Source organism: Melanerpes formicivorus, unplaced genomic scaffold (genome assembly GCF_026170545.1).
Source record: "Melanerpes formicivorus ecotype bairdi unplaced genomic scaffold, bMelFor1.0.p_v2 SCAF_29, whole genome shotgun sequence".
Lineage (NCBI taxonomy): Eukaryota > Metazoa > Chordata > Aves > Piciformes > Picidae > Melanerpes > Melanerpes formicivorus.
This window is the reverse complement of record NW_027142381.1, coordinates 5,611,093-5,632,460: the sequence shown is the minus strand read 5'-3', so window position 1 is coordinate 5,632,460 and position 21,368 is coordinate 5,611,093. Positions and strand designations below refer to the sequence as shown.

The following is a 21,368-nucleotide window of genomic DNA, read 5'->3' as shown; positions in this document are numbered from 1 at the left end:
AGATTGGAGCCAGGTGGGGGTTGCTCTCATGTCCCAAGGCACAAGTGATGGGATGTGAGAGGAAATTGCCTGAAGTTTCTCCAGGAGAGGGTTGGATTGGATTTTTAGGAAAAAACATTCTTCCCCGAGTGTGTTGTCAAGCCCTGGAACAGGCTGCCCAGGGAAGTGGGGGACTCCCAACCACAGCAGTAGATGGCTCTGGGGTTGTGAAAGGCAGCCAAGGAAGTGCCTGCTGGTGGTACTGGTGCAGAGCCCTTAACAAAGTGCCAGCTAAATACACAAACAATCCCACACACCCCAAGGAATCAGTCCCCAAACCAGGAACAACTGAGCCCTGAAGGTCTGGGGACAGCAGGGGACACAGGGCCAGTGCACAGGGACACTAAGACACGTACATCATGCAGTCACTTCAGGTTTATTTCATGGAGCCAGGGTCACGGTGGCACTGCCCTGACAGGCGCCCAAGCACTGGGGTCAGGTTCAGCGGCGGCGGCGGCTGCGTGTCCTACGGCGGCGGCGGCTTCTCCCCCGGTGGCTTTTCCCCCGGTAACTTCTCCGCTGGCTTCTCCGTGACCCGGCCCGGCGACGGCTTCTCCTGCTCTGGCGGCGGCTTCCCCCAGCCCGGCGACGAGATCTGCGTCTCGATCTCCTGGTTGTGCGCAGTTCGCTGGTGGGGCTGTCACTCCTGGGAGTCCTGCTGCGCCGCACCCGGGCCATGCTGGAGTGGTCTGGACAGGTGTCTAAGCTTGTCCTGCTCGCCCTGGGCTTTGCAGCCCTCTGGCCCCTCGCCTGCTTTTATAGGGGTGCCAGGGCGAGCCCTTTGTGATGAGGCCAACCTCACCTGTGACATCAAACCGTCTCCCTGATGCTGCCCGGCCCTGCCTGCTTTCCATGGTTACGGAGTCGTTTCCCCCCTCCCCAGCCCACAGAGCAACGGCTGCCCCTCAGCAGCACTGCTCCCTGCATCACCAGCACCTGCTGCTGTGGTAGTGCCAGAGGTGCCAGCTTGGCTTGCGTGTGTGCCTCCTGCATTTCCCATTAAATTGCCTTTATCTCAGCCCCGGAGTTGTCTTTTACTCTTCTGATTCTCTCCCCCTAGTCCAGCTTGGAGGGAGACAGGGAGCAGCCGTGCGGGGCGCTGTTGCCAGCTGCACTTAAAACACAACCTGACTCTACCCATGGACATCCCTGGGCTGCTTGGACATCCCTGCTCCACCATGTTATGATCACTTTAGTGTGAAACTTTACCCGGGGTGCAGCTCTAACCCCTACCCTGTGAGGGCTGGGTCTGAGGGGCCCCTTTCTCACAATTACCAAAGATTTACAACCTTGGCAAGTGGTGACAGATCTTGCTATTGCTTTCTCTTCTTGCCTCAGAAAGCCAACACCAGCTTGCCTTGACCTGGTAACAACAGCAATGCACTCCCCAGCTGCTTCCCTCAGGGCTACAAACAGTCCCTTCCCTTGCCACCAAATGACTCCAGCTGATGTGCACTCTGGTCCAGGACTAATTCTTTGGTAACATATTAAAGGTCCATTGCTTATGGTAGAGTCACAACAAGTTAATTGAAGTAGCTACTGCATTGCTGAAAGCTCATTAACAGCACCAAGGCTGGGCAATTATCCCAGAGAAAATAAAGGGCCATAGAACTCCTGCATAGGTTTTGAGATTAGTTTGGCATGGACAGATGAGAGAAATCCCCAACAGGAGACAGCAGAGAGTTCACTGATTTCCTGTAGCAGCCACAGCAAACCAGCTACAGACCTTGCCCTGATGGTTAGCATGCTGGAAAGCATTCCTCCCACATCTGGCAATGTTAGCACACCTTCTGCAGGATTGAAGTAGGCAGGAGGGTACTGGGCATGGGAAGCCACGAAGATACCTGCAAAGATGCTCTTAGGCAAGGATATCCTTTTGAATTGGGGTTGTTCAGCCTGGAGAAGCAGAGGGCTCCAGGGAGACCTTCCTCTGGCCTTTTGAGTACTTTTCCCAGTGTGGCAATTTAGAGATTGGCAGAGATTTGCAAGAAGCAACATCTTTCTGAGTTGGGGAACAGGCCAAGCTGGGTGGCAGAGTGGCACTGCAGCCCCATCTGCTGACTGCAGGTCCACAGGGATTCACCACAGCCAGCGGGAGGTTGGCTTCCAACGTTCAAAGGCACTGACAGCATCATCAGATAAACACATCACTCTGGGGTGAGGGAGCTGTGTAGGAAAAGGTATGAGAGTGATCTTCCTCCTTTGGGGAAGCCAGGGCTCATGCTCCTCGTACTTGCCTTCAGCTGAGAAGTCTCACATGCTCAGCAGCGCTGCATGTGCCCGTTGCAAGTGATCAACACTGCAGCTAAGGAGCACCAACACACAAAGTTCAATTGCTGCAAGTATTTATGTATGTTTTAAGCAAATTACTGCCCAGGTAGCACTTCCCTTTGTAGGGAAGAGCAGCTTGGGCCCATAGGCTTCATTTTGAAGCTGGCAGCACCCTGACCCTGTCCTTTACTTTGTTGTGATATATATCAAGTCCAAAGAACTCAAACATTTATGTGGAGCAGTTTTCTTCTGTGCCCTATCCCATGACACAGGTCAGGTAACAGCAAAAGGAAGCTCCAGTACCTCTCTCAGAATGAGGGCACAAGGTTAGTTATGTGGCAAGACAGATTAAAGACAGAAGAAACAAGAACAACTAGGGAAATCCCAGCACTCCTCCCAGCTCCCAACTCTGGGAATGCCATGTTCAGAGCTGTTTTGTACTCTTTGCCTTTACAACTATTTCCTGCATCTCACTCTTGTCCATATTGTGCCCAATGTCACCTACCCACTCTTGGGACCTTCACAGCATCTGCCTCTTCACCTCTGACAGTTGGAACACAGCCCTATGAGGAGAGGCTGAGGGAGCTGGGGTTGCTTAGCCTGGAGAAGAAGAGACTCAAGGGTGACCTTATTGCTCTCTACAACTACCTGAAGGGGGGTTGTAGACAGGCAGAGGTTGGTCTCTTCTCCCAGGCAGCCAGCACCAGAACAAGAGGACACAGTCTCAGGCTGCACCAGGGGATGTTTAGGCTGGAGGTTAGGAGGAAGTTTTACACAGAGAGAGTGATTGCCCATTGGAATGGGCTGCCTGGGGAGGTGGTGGAGTCACCATCACTGGAGGTGTTCAGGAGGAGACACGACAGGGTGCTTGGTTGCATGGTTTAGTTGATTAGGTGGTGTTGGATGATAGGTTGGACACAATGATCTTGAAGGTCTCTTCCAACCTGGTTTATTCTATTCTATTCTCCATCTCACAAGGCTCTTCCCAGACAGATCAAACCCCTGTGTATTTAATAGCCCATAGTCTGCAAACATCTCCTATGGGACAGAGCTGTGAGGAGAATTCACACACACAGACCCCAACCCCATGTCAACCAGAGGCAGCAGCTCCTCTGAAGGCTGAGAGCAGACCACAGCCAGCACTGCAGATCACTGCCACCTGCATCTCCTCATGGAACTGTCATGAGCAGCACAAGCCTGAGGCCAGAGCTGGCTACAGATGCTATCCCCCACCGCATTCACTCTTGTTGCAGATGTCTGCAGAGCAGATTTATTTGATCTTAAAACTTGTCTTGTGTAAGTGCTGTCATATTGGCACAACATTCAGTTCCAAGTTGTCACCAGCAAGTGGAAATGGAAGCTTTTTATTGAATGCATTTTGTTTCATCTTAGCTTTTAGAACAAGATACTTAACAACATAAACAGCCATCTTTACATGACATGTCACAGGCTCAGCTGTGCTACTACTTTAGCTACAGCTGCATATTGTCTGTCTGCTTCCCCAGAAGTCCTGGAACTGAAGATTTATGGCAAAACAGACAGAAAATGGAAGTAGGTTGTACTAAGGAGGCAAAACATTTTGCTGCATGCACCTCTCCATCAGCAACCAGTCCAACTTTAGCAGACAGCAACAGCAGCTTTTGTCTTTGTCTAACGTGGAAGCTGTGTTACACAGAACTGCAACCAAGTTAATGTATGCAAAGTTTGCTGGAGCAGGATGAGAAACAGCAAGTGCTTGGTCTAGGGAGAAAGTGTAAAGAGGACCCAGACAGAAGCTTTGCATTCCAAAGGATTCCCTCAGGAATGAAAGGTATTTGAAGATGTCCACTTGTGCAGCTGGAATTAAAAGCTGAGATTTCTCAGAGAAATGCAGATCAATTGAGCAAAGCAAGACATGTTTGGAGAGGGAAAGGAAAATATTTAGCAGGCAAACACCACAATGTTGAGCAGCTCTGTGGGAGTCATGTCCCCTGGACCATAGCAAAACCATATTTGGTCTCTTGTGCAGGTAAATATCAAGCTATGTACATTTCTTTTGCTCCTCCCAAGCATCTCCTGGACACTTGCTGCCTCACATCCCTTCCACAGAAGTACAGCACCACAGTGACAGGGCAGTGTGTAAAAACACCTGGGGGAGGAAGGGTTAGCAAAGTACCAAGTGTTTCTTCCAAAGTGCTTAAGTAGTAAACAATACTCCTCTGGGTTTGTACCTTTAGCACTGTACCCAAAGACACCAGCTGGTTTTGCACTGGCAGTTTCAGTGCTCCCAGTTTGTGTTACCTGCTCAGAAGCTGGACAGCACCACTTGAACTGCAGTGCCACATCTCTTGTGCTGCTGATGCCTTGTCAGCAGACAGAGCTGCACAAGAGTCCTTGGATAGGTCCCTTTTGCAACAGCCAAAAAGATGGCCAGCAGGTGAAGAAATTAGAGGCTTCAAATGTAGATCACATCTGAGTCATGCTGCTGAACCTACAGGGAAACCAAATAAGAGAAGTGAGTTTCACCCTGAACTCTACTTAAAGCACAGTAACTCCCTTTGCTCCAGTTCTTTAGCCCTGACTCTGCAGCCTTTTGCAAGATGCTCTGCAATGGTTTTGTCTTCCTTCTTAAAACAAGAATATTTGCTTCACCCCTGCCTCTTGGATTAGGTTCATCTTAAAAGTTGCTCCTGTGACTTTGATCCTAGAGGTCTTTTCCAGCCAAAACAATTCTATGATTCTATGTCAGGCATTGGAATAGGCTGCCCAAGGAGGCAGTGGAGGATATTAGCAAGAAAATCTTTCCAGAGAGGGTGGTGAGACCCTGGTACAGTTTGCCCAGGGAGGTTGCAGATGCCCCCTCCCTGAAGGTGTTTAAGGCCAGGTTAGAAGCCTTGAGCAACCTGGTCTAGCAGAAAGTGTCTCTGCCCATGGCAGAGGGGTTTGAACTGGATGATCCTTAAGGTCCTTTCTAACCTAAAGCATTCTGTGAATCTATGAATCTCTGTCCTTGGAGGTGTTCAAGAAACACGTGGGCATGGCACTTCAGGACATGGTGGTCTTAGGTTGACAGTTGGACTTGATCTTTGAGGTCTTTTCCAACTAAAACAATTCTATGATTGTGTGACCTGCTCTAGGTGATCCTGCTCTAGCAGGGAGGGTTGGACTGGATGATCTTTTGAGGTCACTTCCACCCCCCAATGTTCTGTGATCCTGTGACTTGCACTAGATAGAGCTGATTCCTCATCTACTGCTGTACTCAGTTGTGTTCCTCCTAGTTCCAAGCACACAACCCCAAAGATTCAGATCTTGAACATTACATCCAGGAGGCTCAAACTGATCCTAACAACCTCAGTTTGTCCACACAAGCCAGCAGTGGAGCTTTCTTTATTCCCAACTCCTTGCACAATTAGCACTGCCTAGAGAGAGCCGATTTCCTTCCCCCTGTTCTTCTTGAGTGCACACAAGGTTCTCCAGCCCAGGGGATTTAAAAGCAGGTTGGTTTTTTTTCCCTAAGAACCAGCTAATTCACTCCTCAGGACTCTTCAACAGGGAACATACTGGAAGAGAACTGAACTGTTGGAAGTGTAGGCATTTCCTTATTAAGCTAACTGGCAGTTATCTTAATTGTATATTATTAAGATGAAAAAGGCATTTTTAACCTTGAAACCAGGCAAACCATGTTTTAAGCTCTCTGTACCTGGGAGCCCCTTCTCATTTTCAAGCCTGGCTGATACAAATAACATGTGACACAGATCCTCCTTCCTGCTTTGTTTACCAAGGCTTCCAGCTTTGCTTTCCAGCTTAGATCATAAGTGAGAAAAAACAGGTGGCCTCCAGTTATAAACAATCCCAAACAATGCCCCAGTGCAGGGTCTCCAAACTCATGCAACAGCAGTGACTCATCTGAGAGGCTGTGACAGAGCTGGACAAAACAGGTCCCTAGAGCCAGGCACTGCCTGAACTCTCAGCTTTTAGTCAACATTTGGGAATTTACTTACAAATCTGATTACCTTTAGAATCTGTTTTCTGGCTCCTGTGCCCACACTGTTGGCAAGCAAAGGATTCCCTTGAAAAGATGACTTATCCACTGGCACTGTGTGCTGGATTCTGTTGGTACAAGGCCAGCTGCTTGTAGTACTTGAGGAGGAAGCAGGGAAAGGTCTTTGAAGATTTATATCCAATGACTCTCCACTTTCAAAGGGTTTCATCCACGAAGAAGTCTTCAGAAGAAAAAGACCACATGGAAATTGAATGCCCCCTCTACAGCAACACTCGTTGAGGCAAAAAGAACATCAGATGCATGCTTAGAAAATAAAGGCCATCTTCCCTCCTGTTTTTTGCAGCCTCCATTCTCTCCAAAACCACTGAGTAGGAGCCACTTTTGCTACAAGAACATGGAAAGAGAAAGCCAGCCCTACTCTTGCAGTGGTGTAGAAAGAGACTGCAGTGTTTCTAAAAACCACCTGAAATTAACAACAAAGGTCTGTGTTTAGACCCTTATTGGCTTTAAAACAACCCTCCACCAAGATTTTTATGACTTCCAGCAATCACATGAATGAAACCATGATGCAAATGATGTGGAACCACACTGAAGTGGGTCAAGTTGCAACTGTTTCATAAAATCATAGCATGGTCTGAGTTGGAAGGGACCTTCAAAGGTCACCCAGTCCAACCCCCATGTAGTCAGCCAGAGCATCCTCAACTAGATCAGGTTGCCCAGAGCCCTGTTGAGCCTCACCTTGAATATCTCCAGGGATGAGGCCTCAACCACCTCCCTGGGCAACCTGCTCCAGTGTTCCACTATTCAAGACCTTAAACCCTCACTGTGATTTCATGGTCTGTAAAACGAGGCATTTTTGTTTGCTGGTGTTCCACCCAGGAAAAAACTTCTTAGACAAGGAGAATGAACATAAATGAAACCAACCCCAAACCAACCCAGGTCAAAAAATATCTGTGTTCACACTTCTTCTGTTCTCCTATCAAGGGCAGCAAAGGCTTGAATTGAAATACAACAACTGCCTCTGGCAGAGCCACACTGCTCTCTTATGGTTCACTGTGAGGAGTGGCAGGTGTTTGGGGTACATACATTCCCTGAGGAGCGATCCAAAGATCCCAGCACTTCATTCCAGTGAGAGTAAAGCCCAGACTGTTTCTCTTCCAGCTTCAAAGCATAAATTTCAGACTTCAGCTCCTTCAGTCGATCTTCAAATTTCCTGCTCTTTTCCAAGTAGTCCAGCCTGCAGCACACAGTGGAGACAAAAAGCTTATTGGCCTCACATAGCTCAACAACAAGTGTGTGTGGATGGAGGGGGAGGCAAGCTCATCCTTTTGCCTGCCAGATTCTATTTTAGCTACCAAAAACCCCTCAGCCTGACTCCCCTAACCCAGAGAGAAGGAGATTGACTTCCACCCTTCACCCTTCACAACCTTAGAAGCTTTTCACCACGCATTTCCTTCCAGGCCAGAAGAAAAAGCCTCTCGATGTACGAGCTGGAAGCAGTACCACATTTCGACACTGGAGGGAACCTCCTGTCCTCTAAGGTGCTCTCTGCCCACACAGAGTGCTCGGCAATACAAACGCTCTTCCTATGTGTAAACTTGGCGCCACCAGAACACTCTTCCTCTGTGTAAATAACCCTCCTTACACAGACATAATCCATACCAGCTCAGTAAAAGGCCTCCAGTCAGCAGGAGGCCATCCTGAGCTGCTGAGGATGAACAGTGATGCCCAGAGGTCACTTGTTTCCCCTTTCTGTGCTTCCCATGATTAACATTCTCTTTCATTGACACCAGAAGCACACTGATACCTCTCTCTCTCTATCTCAAAGGATAGTCTCTTGAGGTCAATGTCTTTCAAATCCAGCTTTATGGATCCTTTGTCAAAGTTGGCATCTCTGGTGTCAGTTGGTGAGTACTGTGGGTACTTGACCATGTGCTGAAAGAGGCAAGAAAGGCACTGTCAGCAAGAGCTGATTGTTTGATTTCAGGCTTATCTCCCCAGCTTCTGCAAGAACGCCATGCTGAGCCATTTCATAAGTTACTGATGAACTCAGAGACACACAGATGCCCTGTAGCCCTTCCCCCCAAGGGACCCCAGGTGAACTGAACTGAACTCCACAACTCACAGACCCAATGGCAGAGAAGTCTCCTGGGTGCAATGCTCCTCTCTTGCAGCAGAGAATGGAAATCCATTCTCAGCAAGTCTAGAGCAGAAACAGCAGTTGAAGCACACAGCCCTAGCACTGCCTTCTTGCTGGAGACAGCTTCATCTGCTGTGCCTAAAGACACTCATGGACAATTCCTATGCCAGGACAACACAGATGGCTCACTACAACCACCTCCACAAAGTACTGCCTGAGATGGTACAAAGTCATGAATGCAGGTAAGACAATCTCTGATCCCCAAGTCCCAACACCAGTCCTGCTTTCAACTTTTGTCTAGTTTCTCTTATCACCCCAAGTCACTGCCCTGACCAAATACAACTGCCACCCTCACTAGACTGTCTTTAATTGGTCTATAGGTGTTTGACTCCCAGCTGGGTGCAGGCATGCCACCAGCCAGCTTGATGGAGGCTATGAAAATGCTATCACCATCAGACTACCTGAAGTGGTGCCCAGCAGAGCAGAAACTTACAGGATAATTAAGCCTGGTTATGTCTAAGAGTTTCTGCTTTGCTTTCCTTTCAGCCTCTCTGGCTTCATGCAGATCTTGTTTCAGATGCTCAGCTTCCTTGGCTCTGTAAGACAAATATCCTGAGGTGAGTGGTTGATGATTTCCACTGTAAAGCAACTCAGAGCTGTGCACGTGTAAGGGACCAGAAATACACAGATCATTTGGGGTAATGGTTTGGTATAAACGGAGCATGGCTCTTGGCCCCTGGGGGACAAACAAGGGGCTTTGAACTCGGGAGACTCCCTGGTGGGACTTAGGACCCTGGGGACTCCCTGGCAGCGAAGGCAGCAGAAACAACCGGAGACAGGAGCAGGTTTTGAAGCCCTGGAGATGGCTTTAGGCACCAGCCCTGCTGACCAAGCGGGGTGGGTGGCAACTGCGCGGTGGCAAGGTGTGAAGCTACGAAGGATTGCTTACAGGACTGCTTTGGGAGACTAGCCGGGGGGCTGTTTGGGAACGTGCTTAAGCAGCTGCCTAGCGAACTGCTGGGAGAAGGGGCGGTTACTGCTTGCCTGCACCTGCCTGCGCGTCCTGCCTCCCCGCCCTGGCAGACAGGGACAGAGAGCTGCCGTCCCGCCTGGCCCCACTCCCGCTCCCTGTTTGTGTCACCACCGCTTGACCACGGCGCTATTTATTTGCAATCTGTCAAACAGATCCTTTTAGGGACTTGCCTCCCTTGGAGTCTTAATTTTGTTCCCGAGAATGTAAAGTTAGACACACTGAAGGTCCAATGGGGCATCAATCAGAGTTAGACTCACAGAATCACCAAGGTTGGAAGAGACCTCAAAGATCATCAAGTCCAACCTGTCACCACAGACCCCATGACTAAACCATGACACCAAGTGCCATGTCCAGTCCCCAGCTGCACCCAGCTGGAACCCAAGGGGGGTTTAACTTCTGCCAAATCACCACCATTGAACCAGGACAGCACACCCCTAGCTTCCAGACAGCAAGATCCTGTACTGTGAGGGATTTCTTCACCCAAAGACACTTGTGGCAGGATGGTCACATGGAGATCTAACTGGACACAGCATGACACATGCTGTCAAAAGTCACCCCTGCACAAACTGCCTAACATGTTTTTCCTAACTCATAATTTCCATGGGCTCAGTTGTGACCTGCTGATACAGATTCCCCAGGCTGTCAGAGATCCTCCCCGAGGTGGGGAGAGGTGCAACCTATCTGTTCTTTACTTTGGCAAGCTTTTTGGCAGGATCTTAAAACAAGCAGACGGCCCTTAACAGCAAGGTTAAACATCCTCTGTCAACAGTGGGCTGCTCTGGCACCTCCAAGCAGCACAGTGTTATGGAACATGCAAATGCTTAGAGAGTGGTTTGTATTCCATGTGAGTTCACCTGGTAAAGATCTGAAAGGGATACAAGAGACCATCACCTGGTACAAAGGAATGAAAATAGCCTCATAACCTACAGGGTATAGAGACTGGTAAGTTTAGGTAGCTGGGTAGCCAGTGCTCTTCTGATAATGTCAAATAGAAAGTGGTTCTGCATTCTGGATCTTCCTGCTACACATCTCTAAATCCTTGCATCTGATCCTCTGCAAGCTTCTTGACCTGCATCCCAACCACTGGTACCAGGTGGAACAAATGATGCAAGAAGGCTTAGTCACTCTGAAGTGTTGCTCTGGGAACAAGCCCTCCCTCCCAGGCTTAGCCCTGAGAAAAGCAGCACTCTCTCCACCCAGGCATCCCAGCAGAGACCCCACAACCCCAGCTGGAGCCAATTTGACCTCCGGTCGGATTCCTTCACCAGCTTCACTGCGATCAGCTCTGCCTCCCGCATCTTCTGCTCCATCAGGCGCTTCTCCTCCTTGGTTTTCAGAGCTGTGATCTCCAGCCTCTGGCGCTCTTGTTCAGCCTCTGCAGCGTTCTGGGCCAGCAATTTTGCCTCCTCTTCTGCAATCTGAGCTTTCTCAGCCAGCAGCTCTGCTGCTTCCTGAGATCGGATCTAAGACGAAACAGTTTCTCTTAGTTACCCTGCCTGGCGTTGTGGCTGCTGCAGGCTTGGTGCCCTGGAGAGCCACAGTGCAGAGAGGACAGAGTGTCCAGGAGCTGTACCAGAAACTGTAACCTTTGTATTTCATACCCATACATCCTGCACCCCTATAAACTTGTGCAAACTAAGTTTCTTCCCCTTTTCCCTCTTTCTCCTCCCAGGAAGGATGCCCAGGCTCTTATCTCCCTGCAGAGCAGTAAGGCCTGGTGCCAGCCTTGGCAATGCTGCCAGTTAGGCCCAGAGTGACTTAACTGAGGCCTGGAGTTGCCTATCTGAATTTGTGCTGCATCACAAACTTGTGTGGCGTTTACTCCTTACAATAAAGAGTGTAGTAAACATAACTGTAGGGTCTGAGCCTTCTCCTCTGCTCCAGAACTGCCTAACTTGCCTCCTGCCTCTTTCCACAAAGCAAGGAGGTACATTTGCTTACAGCTGGACAAAGATCTCAACCGAACATTGAAGTTGGCCTCTTCAGCTGCCAGTGCACCATGCCCCTTTCTCCCAATTCCAGCTCCAAGCTGCTTCCTTTCTTCCCTCTTTGCCTGAAGAAAGCACAGTGACCCAAACACAGGCAGCAAATGGCTCACAGCAGACAGACTATGGCAGACCAGAATTTTCCCAGGTACTTCCCATGCCCTCTCCAGCATAAGTCAGAAACTCTCCAGCCTTGTCCGAGCCAGAATTCCTGGGGGCTTACAGGAGCCACAAGAAAAAAAATACAAAATGCTTCCAACCCAAGAAACCTGTCAAGCACAGGAATATTCAGAGTAATGTGCTACTCACCAGGGCCTCATTGGCCTGCCTGGCTTCATCTTCCAGCTGGAAGAGACGCCTTTCCAGCTCCTCTTTGGCTCGCTCCGCTTCTTCTCGGAGCTGCTTCTCCCTGGCCAGCCTTTGATTCTCCATCTGGAAGCAGAAGGAGCAGTACCACGTTTGTGTGTTTGCATCAGAAGCTTAGCTGGGCCTGAGAGAGCCCAGCAAATCAATCTAATGAACACAGCCTGCTCCTGAGCTGGTGGACTGGTATCCACCAGAACAACGCTGATGCTGCCTCCTCTTTGCAGCACTGAAGTCCTCCAGACAGACAACATTGATTATTTCAGACTGCTGGGAGAGGGCTTGGATCAATTTATGCACTTCAAATCTTTGGCTCACCTATCCAGTTTCACAGACAACACTTGCATTCTCAGATGCTGCAAATGCTAGAGCTGCTCCCACATTCAATCCTGCTGCACTTTCCCACCTCCCACACAGATATTGATGCAATGCATGGACAGAGAGGGCACCAGCTGGAATAATACTCTGTGTTTTCAACAACAGAGGAGCAGAAACATTTACCTTTTTCCTAGCTTTTTCCTCCCTGGCTTGTGCTTTCATTTGCTGGATCTCTACTGAGTCCACTTTTCTTCTCCTCATAAATAGGTCGTGGTTGCCAATGCACAGGTGGAAAACCTGGATAGCAAAAGCAAAGAGAATGTGATCTGGATCTATGTGTACCCCAGAGAGAGGGACAAAGAGCCCCACACTGGCTTCATAAGACAGAGGCTGACAATTCTGACTTCAGCACAGGTGCTGGTAGTTGCTTCCCTTCAAGAAAATCAGCACCCAGGGCAGGCTCATACCCAGGTACATAACAGAGTAGAAAAGTTCCTAGCAGGATGAGGGGTCCCTTGTGTCCTTCACCCCCCTCTGGTTCCATTTTCCTGAATGGATCTAGGCAGGGAGTACTCAAGATGGAGCTGAGGGAATGGACACCTGTGACAGCTCCTTCACAAGCTCACTGAGAAGTGACCTAGCCCCGGTGGTTGTATCAAGAAGCACACAGTGAGGACACAATTAGCTAGTTATTAGCTCCTTTCCTTATTGCTTCTCCAGGAAGAGGCAGTAGCTGATTAAGAACCCACAGCAGGCAGCCAGCCAGCCAGATGCTGCAGTGGCATTGCATCTTTCCATTTCCACATCCACCCTTCCAGCATCTGGATTTCCCTTTGTGATTTGTGCCCTCTTTCACATCTCACTTTCCCCACTCATCATCTCCCCTTCCCAGAGAGGGCAAACATACACACTGTGACTTCCCAGGCAGAACAGTCCTCAGGAAAACACAAACTCAGCACTCCCTGGCTTCTCCATAGGTTTTGCAAGCAGTAGTTCTCATTACCAGTCAGCATTACCAGGGTCAGTTTTAAGGAAGAAAAGTAGGACACTTACCAATTTGTTCACTTTGAGCTGAGAGGAGAAAAACTTGAAGACTTCTGCTTTTTTGTCAAGAGGTTTGATAGTTAACTAGAAAGGCAAAAGAAAACCAGAAAAGAAGCAGTGAGAAGGAGGGGGGAAAAAAAGCTGCAACTATTAATACTAATGCAAAATTTAGCCCTTCACCACTTCTCTCCAGGGAAGCAGTGATTTATGCCACAAATGTGGGGAGAGTGATGCTCAAAAGAATCAGAGCCAAGGCTGCTGTGACACAGGTTCCTCATCTGCTTCCATAGCAGGCTATGCTGGAAGAATAAAGCCTCCCACAGACAGACACATCACAGTGCCAGCTTGGATGGTGGTTTTCATAATAGCAGCTGTGCATTGCAGACCATACCAGGAACACTGGGACAAGCACTGGTTATCAGGAAAAGAGAATTCATTATTAATCCCCAGAAGCAGTCATTCTTGAAGGCAGGGAGACATCAAACACCTCTCTGAATACCAAGCACTGCAGGTGCAAACAAAGATCTATCAAGGGCCTGGAGAGCTTGTTCTTCTGACCATCAGCTAACAGTCCTGGAGCTCCTGCTTTCTCACAGGCTCAGCCCTATCTCCCAAGCTGTTTGCAGAGGACCTGAAGAGTTCTCATGCTGCCAGGTCAGAACACACTGTTTCACTTCACGTGTCATGCCTGATTTGGCTGCAGAGAATCTGGCTCCCTTCTTTAAGATCCTCTTTGCTGTGACTCACAGGCTCCCTACCACTCCACTGCTGTAATTCATTTCCAATGCAATGTATAATTTCAGGCCATCTGAGTCACCAAGATCATAATGTCCCACAGCTCCTCTCACCCCCTAGGTAATAACTGGTTGAATGTGTTGCCTTGTGAGGAGCAGGGCTGTGCATGTGTCACAAAATTGAGCGAGGGCTGCCCAATTTCCCAACCACAGGGAGTTAAAGCAGTTTATTCACAGACCAAAGAGGGGGGAACTTCACAGCATGTAAGCACTAGAAACTTTTTGGAAGCAGGCTGCCCTGCCTGATTTCATGTCTGCACATTAACTCCAGAGAGCAAATCTCATCCTTAAGATTCTCCAAAAGGCCCACAGAAAATGGAAGAGGTTGTGCTGTCCTTCAGCTGACAAAGGCCAGGTAGTGCAGTACCAATGTGGGTTTTATCCTGGGTTTAGTGTTGATTATAGCCTTCCATGGAGCCACATGACTTGTGGTGAGACTAAATTTCATCCACTTTCCACTGTACCTTTTAGAGGTGAAAAATGGGCTCTGAAACCAGAGTGAAATTGCAGTGGTAGGGCTGGGCTGCAGACTGAAGTCATGCACTGAGAAACTGGCAGCATTCAGGCAGAAAAGCAGTGTACATCTCCCTCCCTCCTCCTCTTGCCCCTGTGCTTCAAACCTCATCTACAAGGACAGTTCCTGCACGTGAAAAGGGCACTAACTCTTTGCAGAGCATCTCAGTCCTGCTGAGATAACTGAAGAAGGCAGTCAGTCAGTCACTGTGGTTTTCAGAGAACAACACACTTATTTTGTGAAGGACAAGCAGCAGGGAAGGAACCTGAAGAGGGGGGTCCATGAGTTTGGAGAGCTCAGAGCAAGCCCTGGCTCCTCAGGGAACCAGGGTGAAGCAGCACATCAGAAAGGCAGGTCTGCTAGTTTTATTTTTGTAACCAAGCTCCCTAGGATTTTCCCCTTCTCCCCCAAATTATTTAAACAGAGACAGCTTTCAGCCTGGTCCAAGAATCCCAGTCCACACCCATCCCTGTATAAAAAGAATAATATATCAAAGCCATCATACCTCTTTCTCATTACAGGAAATGTTTCTGATAGCACTCCACTCAAAGGACTTATTTGGAGAGAACCTGTTATTAATGCTGTAGATGTGGATACCTTTGGCATCAACTCCAAGCAGGAGATCTGTGTGGTTTTTATTTTGCTGAAAAAAAAACCCACCCCAAGAGATATCAGCAAATGCAATTTATGATGACATTAAATAACCACAGACAAGAACAATACATGGATGTTTATCTGTGTGTCACAAGAAATGGATGTTTCCACAAAATGCCATGAGTGGTGTCACTGCTGGCCAACAAACCCAGCTCAAACTTTTGGTCTGCTTCTCCTCATTACACACCCAGAGCTGCTGAGGGCCTTTGTCAGATTATAAACCACTCCACTGTTTTTGAGCAGGCAAGCAAACCAAGTCAGGACAAGCAGTACATAGCCCACCAGCAGAGAAGAGCAGAAGTCAGAGGTCCCAGCTCCAAACTCTCTGGAGGATTTCAGCAGGAGAGCACCATCACCTACAGCAATTGAGAACTGCTACAGTAAAGCACTTACAGCAATTGGGAAATAACTGACACCATACATTTCCAAGTCTTGGGCAATTTTCAGGTAGTTCATCTCAGCTTCATCCCTAGAGAATGAAGCCATGATTAGACTTGGTGATTCTTGTTCCAACCCTTCTGGCCCAGCTGACTTAGAAAAGAACAGGCAGCCTGCTCCTTCACACCTCCTGTCATTTTGCCATCTTGCTCTCAACAGTAGAGAAAGGGGCAATAAAACCATCATCTCTGCAGGATAAAGACAGGAAAGCTCTGCCTGTTTTGAATCAGGTATAGTGCAACCTTTATTAAAATGCAAGTCCAGTCTCATCCCTGTGGTAGTTTTGCCACACCACCATTATTATGTCTTGGAGACCTACCCTACCATTGTTTTCCATGACACAAGGATGTTGCCTGCATGAAACAGACTTCACAGGGAAATGAGTCCTGAAAAAAAATCTAAACAGAGCTTTGAGCAGAGGCCAAAGGGTAAGAATCTCTCCACCCACCCTTCTTCTGTCTTCAAGGTAAGGCATTGATTAAGTCTTGAGGAAAATATTTAGTAAAGAAAGGAGTGCTAAGAAACATCTAAAACAGCCAAAAAGAAATGGAACCAAAATATTGAAGAGACTGCCTCTGGCTGTCATCAGCTCATTCTTCAATTGAATTTCCAGGCATGCTGGTTGGCTTGAAGTAACTGCATGTCCACATGGACTAGCACCAAAACTCAGCCCTGCAACTATGATGCTGTGTCTTTCTGTCTCTAGCAACTCCAGGGAGCTAACAGCCTTAAATGAAAAGATTAAACTCTCAGGACTAACTGCAATTTCAACACAGCTCAAGCTTTGTTGGCATGCATGTAGCCAGGAGGGGCTTGGTCTCTTCCCCTAGGCAACCAGCACCAGAACAAGAGGACACAGTTTCAAGCTGTGCCAGGGCAAGTTTAGACTCCAGGTGAGAGAGAGTTGTTAGGCACTGGAATGTGCTGCCCAGGGAGGTGGTGGAGTCACCATCCCTGGAGGTGCTCAAGAGGGGACTGGATGTGGCACTTGGTGCCATGGTGTAGTAGTCATGAGGTCTTGGGTGACAGGTTGGACTTGATGATCTTTGAGGTCTTTTCCAACCTTATTGATTCTATGATTGAACTGAGACAGTACTCCTGGTTTACATATGTTAGATCATGAGGCTCTGCAAGAGTCCTCAGCTTCCCTGTTCACTTCAGAGTCCACTTTACAAGCACTTGGAGCCCTACACAAGCCGACTTTTACCCAAGCTGAGTGGGTGTTTTTATCCTTAGCTATAAGTTAGCTGATTAGCATCTCATCTTGGAAACCAGTGTTTCTTTGCTCACTCTACAACCCCCAAATTTCACTGAAGACAGCAAACAACCAGCTACTGAAATGCATGGGATTTCCAAAGAATGAAGTGACTTCAATACCTGGCAATGCCCCTGTGCTCAGCATACCAAGCAGTAATCTTTTCTTCCCACATCTCTGCTGTCAGCTGATACTGCCTGAGGACCTACAGAGACAGGAAGGAGTTTGGTTTCTTTTGAAGATACACCTGATGCCTCTCCCAAGCAATGTGAGTGCAGCAATGCAGTTCACAGCTCGGTCATTTTGCCAAGTTCAGAACTGACACAACACCCCCCCAAATCCCTGTTTTTAATGCTCTGGTTAATCCCCACAGCATTGTAAAGAGTGAACTGCAAAATTTAGAGTTGATACAGAACAAAGACTTACCCTTTTGGGTAAAAGTTCATCATGTGCTAGAAAGCCTGGCTCATGAAAGCTTGGGTCGTAGTCACCATACTGCCCCAAGAAAAGGAAAGAGACTTCAGTTTGGGAGAGATGCAGAAGAATTTGTTGCTTGGGGAGTTTGATGTGATTGCTTGAGGCAGATTTTGGGGTTGGATCTCCTCTATACACAGGGTAACAAAGAATAATCTGGCTCCGAGGTGACCTAATTGTGGCCTTCCAGTATCTGAAGGGGGCTACAGGAAGGCTGGGGAAGGACTTCTCAGGATCTCAGGTAGTGATAGGACTAGGGGGAATGGAATGAAGCTGGAGGTGGGGAGATTCAGCCTAGATGTGAGGAGGAGGTTCTTCCCCATGAGAGTGGTGAAACCCTGGAATGGGTTGTCCAGGCAGGTGGTCGAGGCCCCATCCCTGGAGGTGTTTAAGCCCAGGCTGGATGAGGCTCTGGCCAGGCTGATCTAGTGTGGGGTGTCCCTGCCCATGGCAGGGGGGTTGGAACTAGATGATCCTTGTGGTCCCTTCCAACCCTGAATGATACTATGATACTATGAAGTTTCTTCCAGCCTTTGTGCTGCAGACATGGCTCCAACATAGCCATGAAGGTGGCCTGCAACCTTCAGTCCTAGCCTGCAGCTCTCCATAACTGCAGACAGAAAGGAATCTCTCATGACTTCATACTCTTCTATAAAGAGGCTATGCTCAGAAGTAGAAGCTTCCCCTACTCCTATAGTTTACTACACCCCCCTACTGCACAGGGGCTGGGCTGCTAAGATTTTGTATTCACCTCCTGCCACTCAGAGTCTGGCTCTTGGTGGCATGAAGTGAATAATGTTCTGAGACATCCTAGAGAACCTGAAGTCCTTCCACTGTGAGCTCTGCTAGTAGCACTTGCTGGGTCCATGGATGGCTTTTAAACCAACAGGAAGTAATTGCAGCTGAGAGGAAAATTTACACTTAAGATGTCCAAAGTCTCCTATATTGCAAAAAATACAATATATTAACACCACAACCCTTGTAGGGGCATCTAAGGTTTCTTTAGTCTCTCCCAGGATAAGCTGCTACTTTAACAGTGAGTTCTAACACTGCTGTGTTTAACATTCCATCAGGTGTATGTGGTGCTTGACAAAGAATAACAGCAATCAGGAAGAAAGAGCATTTCTATGCACAAACCTTGGCCTGAACAGCATAAGAAGCCAGTAAAACTGTTGCTTCTGGAGAACAATAGATTTCCTCATCCAGTATTTGTTTCTTAACCTAAAGCAAGAGAAAAAGGGAACAAGTTAAAGAAGCTCTAAGTCAGGAGTTATGTCAGGCTCGAAATGAAACTAGACATGCCCAGACTGCAACTTGGCATCAAACATCACCATTATGAGTTAGCAACAATCCAATGGCATTCAGAAACACAGGAAGCCTCCACTTAGCATTACATTACATGGAAAAAAAACCACTAAAATCCCAAAGCCTAAGGTTTGGAAGTTTAAAGTGTCTTAGTTCTAAGTTCACTGAACCATCCCTCTGCCGTCTCCACACAACCGTATCAGGAGTCAAGAGGAGCGTGGCCAGCAGGGCAAGAGAGGTGATTCTGCCTCTTTACTCTGCTCTTCTGAGACCCCAGCATAAGAAGGGCACAGAACTGTTTGACTGTGTCCAGAGGAGGGCCACAAAAATAATCCAACAGAGGGCTCCTACAGGAAGGCTGGAGAGAGACTTTTCATCAGGGTGTCTAGTGACAGGACAAGGGGGAATGGTCTTAAGCTGAGGGAGGGAAGGTTTAGACTGCATCTTAGGAAGAAGTTTTTCAGTACAAGAGTGGTGAGACTCTGGAATAGGCTGCCCAGGGAGGTTGTGGATGTGTTCTCCCTGGGGGGGTTTCAAGGCCAGGTTGGATGAGGCCTTGAGCAGCCAAGTCTAGCTGAGAGATGTCCCTGCCCATGGTGGGGACGCTGGAGTAGGTCTCTAAGGTCCCTTCCAACTTAAGCCATTCGATGGGTCCTGAATGCATTATAAAACATGATGGGGTGTACTTCATTCCTTTCAACAATTCTTTTCTCCTCCCTGCTTTGGCAAAGTTAGCTTTGCAACATGTAAATCATCACATTTTAGGTTGAAAAGGACCTCTGGAGGCCATGTAGTCAATGCAGGTCCAACTAGACCAGATTGCTCAGAGCTGTCCAGTTGACTTCCACCACCAAGGACAGAGACAGAGTGAAAACCACAATAGCAGCTCCTCAAGCTTTCTAGAGTGGAGAATAAAGATGATCTCCCAAAGGGGAGCTGACTGGAGAACTTCAGTTATTCAATTACAGGGGTCTAAGAACATGACAAGAAAATGCTGCAAGAGGCACAGCCTTAAACACCTCCAACAGGAAAAACTGCTTGAGATAGCACTGAACTATCTTTACAAACACACCTTGGCACCGCAGGGATTGTGAACTGGAATGAACCACCAAGGCAAAAAAAAAAAGCTTTCCTTTTAAATTTGAGGAGTGCAATGTATGAACCTGAGTTATAGCCCAGGGAAAATTCTTTCTAGGCTGTTAAAATGGAAAGAATTAAAAGAGTGAAAAAAAACAAAACCCCACACCCCAACCCTTTTCTTCCAAACTGGAAGGCTGCAGTTTTCCTACTCCATGGTGCAAATCACTTCCAGAATTGACAACTTCAAATAAACACACACACCCCCCCCCATAAGCATCTAGGATTTTTTTGCTTTGATCAGTTCTCACAAGGACATTAGAATAGAATAGAAATAGAATAGACAAGGTTGGAAGAGACCTTCAAGATCATCACATCCAACCTATCATCCAACACCACCTAATCAACTAAACCATGCAACCAAGCACCCTGTCAAGTCTCCTCCTGAACACCTCCAGCCATGGTGACTCCACCACCTCCCCAGGCAGCCCATTCCAATGGGCAATCACTCTCTCTGTGTAAAACTTCCTCCTGACCTCCAGCCTGAACCTCCCCTGGCACAGCCTGAGACTGTGTCCTCTTGTTCTGGTGCTGGCTGCCTGGGAGAAGAGACCAACCTCTGCCTGTCTACAACCCCCCTTCAGGGAGTTGTAGAGAGCAATAAGGTCACCCCTGAGTCTCCTCTTCTCCAGGCTAAGCAGCCCCAGGTCCCTCAGCCTCTCCTCACAGGGCTGTGTTCCAAGCCCCTCACCAACTTTGTTGCCCTTCTCTGGACTCGCTCCAGCAAGTCAACCTCCTTCCTAAACTGAGGGGCCCAGAACTGGACACAGGACTCGAGGTGTGGCCTAACCAGCACAGTGTACAGGGGCAGAATGACCTCCCTGCTCCTGCTGGCCACACTGTTCCTGATGCAGGCCAGGATGCCATTGGCCCTCTTGGCTGCCTGGGCACACTGCAGGCTCATGTTCAGCCTACCATTGACTAGTACCCCCAGGTCCCTCTCTGCCTGGCTGCTCTCCAGCCACTCTGACCCCAGCCTGTAGCACTGCCTGGGGTTGTTGTGGCCAATGTGCAGAACCTGGCACTTGGATGTGTTCAATCTCCTGCCCTTGGCCTCTGCCCATCTGTCCAGCCTGTTGAGGTCCCTCTGCAGAGCCTCTCTACCCTCCAGCAGACAAACCCCTGCCCCCAGCTTGGTGTCGTGATATTGTTCTATTCCCTTGTGAAGGAGTGAATCAGCTAATTTTTAAGCATTCAGCTTTAGTCCTTTCCATTTATTGAGGCATTTTGCACTAAGCTGTTGTACCACATTGCTCTGTGAAGGGCTGAAGAGTCAGCAGAGCTGAAATCTAGGCATCCAGATGTCCCTACATGTTGTACCTATTAGCATCCAGGTGTGATCTTAGGTTCTTCTAGTCAGGAAGCTTTACAAGTTCCAATTTGTTTCAGTCTTGTTTTTCTACTTTGGAATGAGAAGAATTTGCTAATTGCATGGCTGCTAGTCAAGGCAGGTTCAAGGAGAAAAGAGAAAAGAGTGGGGAAAGAACAAGGAATCAGGATTAAGAGGCTAGGAAAAAAGAGTTCTGCCTCTGCCATTCCTTTTCCAAATGAACTGAAGAAACAAACTGCCAAGTGGTTGAGGGTTCTGGATGAGGTTCTAGTCATCATGTTAACCCTCAAAA

The 21,368-nt window shown here is 48.2% G+C and overlaps 1 protein-coding gene across 3 annotated transcripts in view; it reads right to left on the bottom strand.

Moving 5' to 3' along the window:
• Positions 1-3,655: 3,655 nt before the first annotated feature.
• LOC137449309 (merlin-like) overlaps positions 3,656-21,368 on the bottom strand; it is a 29,026-nt gene continuing 11,313 nt past the window's right edge. For all 3 annotated transcript variants that reach the window (XM_068154678.1, XM_068154677.1, XM_068154679.1), the window contains exons 7-20: positions 18,442-18,525; positions 17,257-17,325; positions 16,953-17,035; positions 15,531-15,606; positions 14,989-15,126; positions 13,185-13,259; positions 12,315-12,428; positions 11,760-11,882; positions 10,711-10,928; positions 8,926-9,028; positions 8,100-8,227; positions 7,379-7,529; positions 6,303-6,512; positions 3,656-4,780 (exon numbers count right to left, since the gene is read on the bottom strand). In XM_068154678.1, coding sequence (XP_068010779.1) covers positions 4,745-4,780; positions 6,303-6,512; positions 7,379-7,529; positions 8,100-8,227; positions 8,926-9,028; positions 10,711-10,928; positions 11,760-11,882; positions 12,315-12,428; positions 13,185-13,259; positions 14,989-15,126; positions 15,531-15,606; positions 16,953-17,035; positions 17,257-17,325; positions 18,442-18,525 — 1,608 coding nt within the window. In that variant the 3' untranslated portion in view covers positions 3,656-4,744. The remainder of the gene's footprint in view (positions 4,781-6,302; positions 6,513-7,378; positions 7,530-8,099; positions 8,228-8,925; positions 9,029-10,710; positions 10,929-11,759; positions 11,883-12,314; positions 12,429-13,184; positions 13,260-14,988; positions 15,127-15,530; positions 15,607-16,952; positions 17,036-17,256; positions 17,326-18,441; positions 18,526-21,368) is intronic.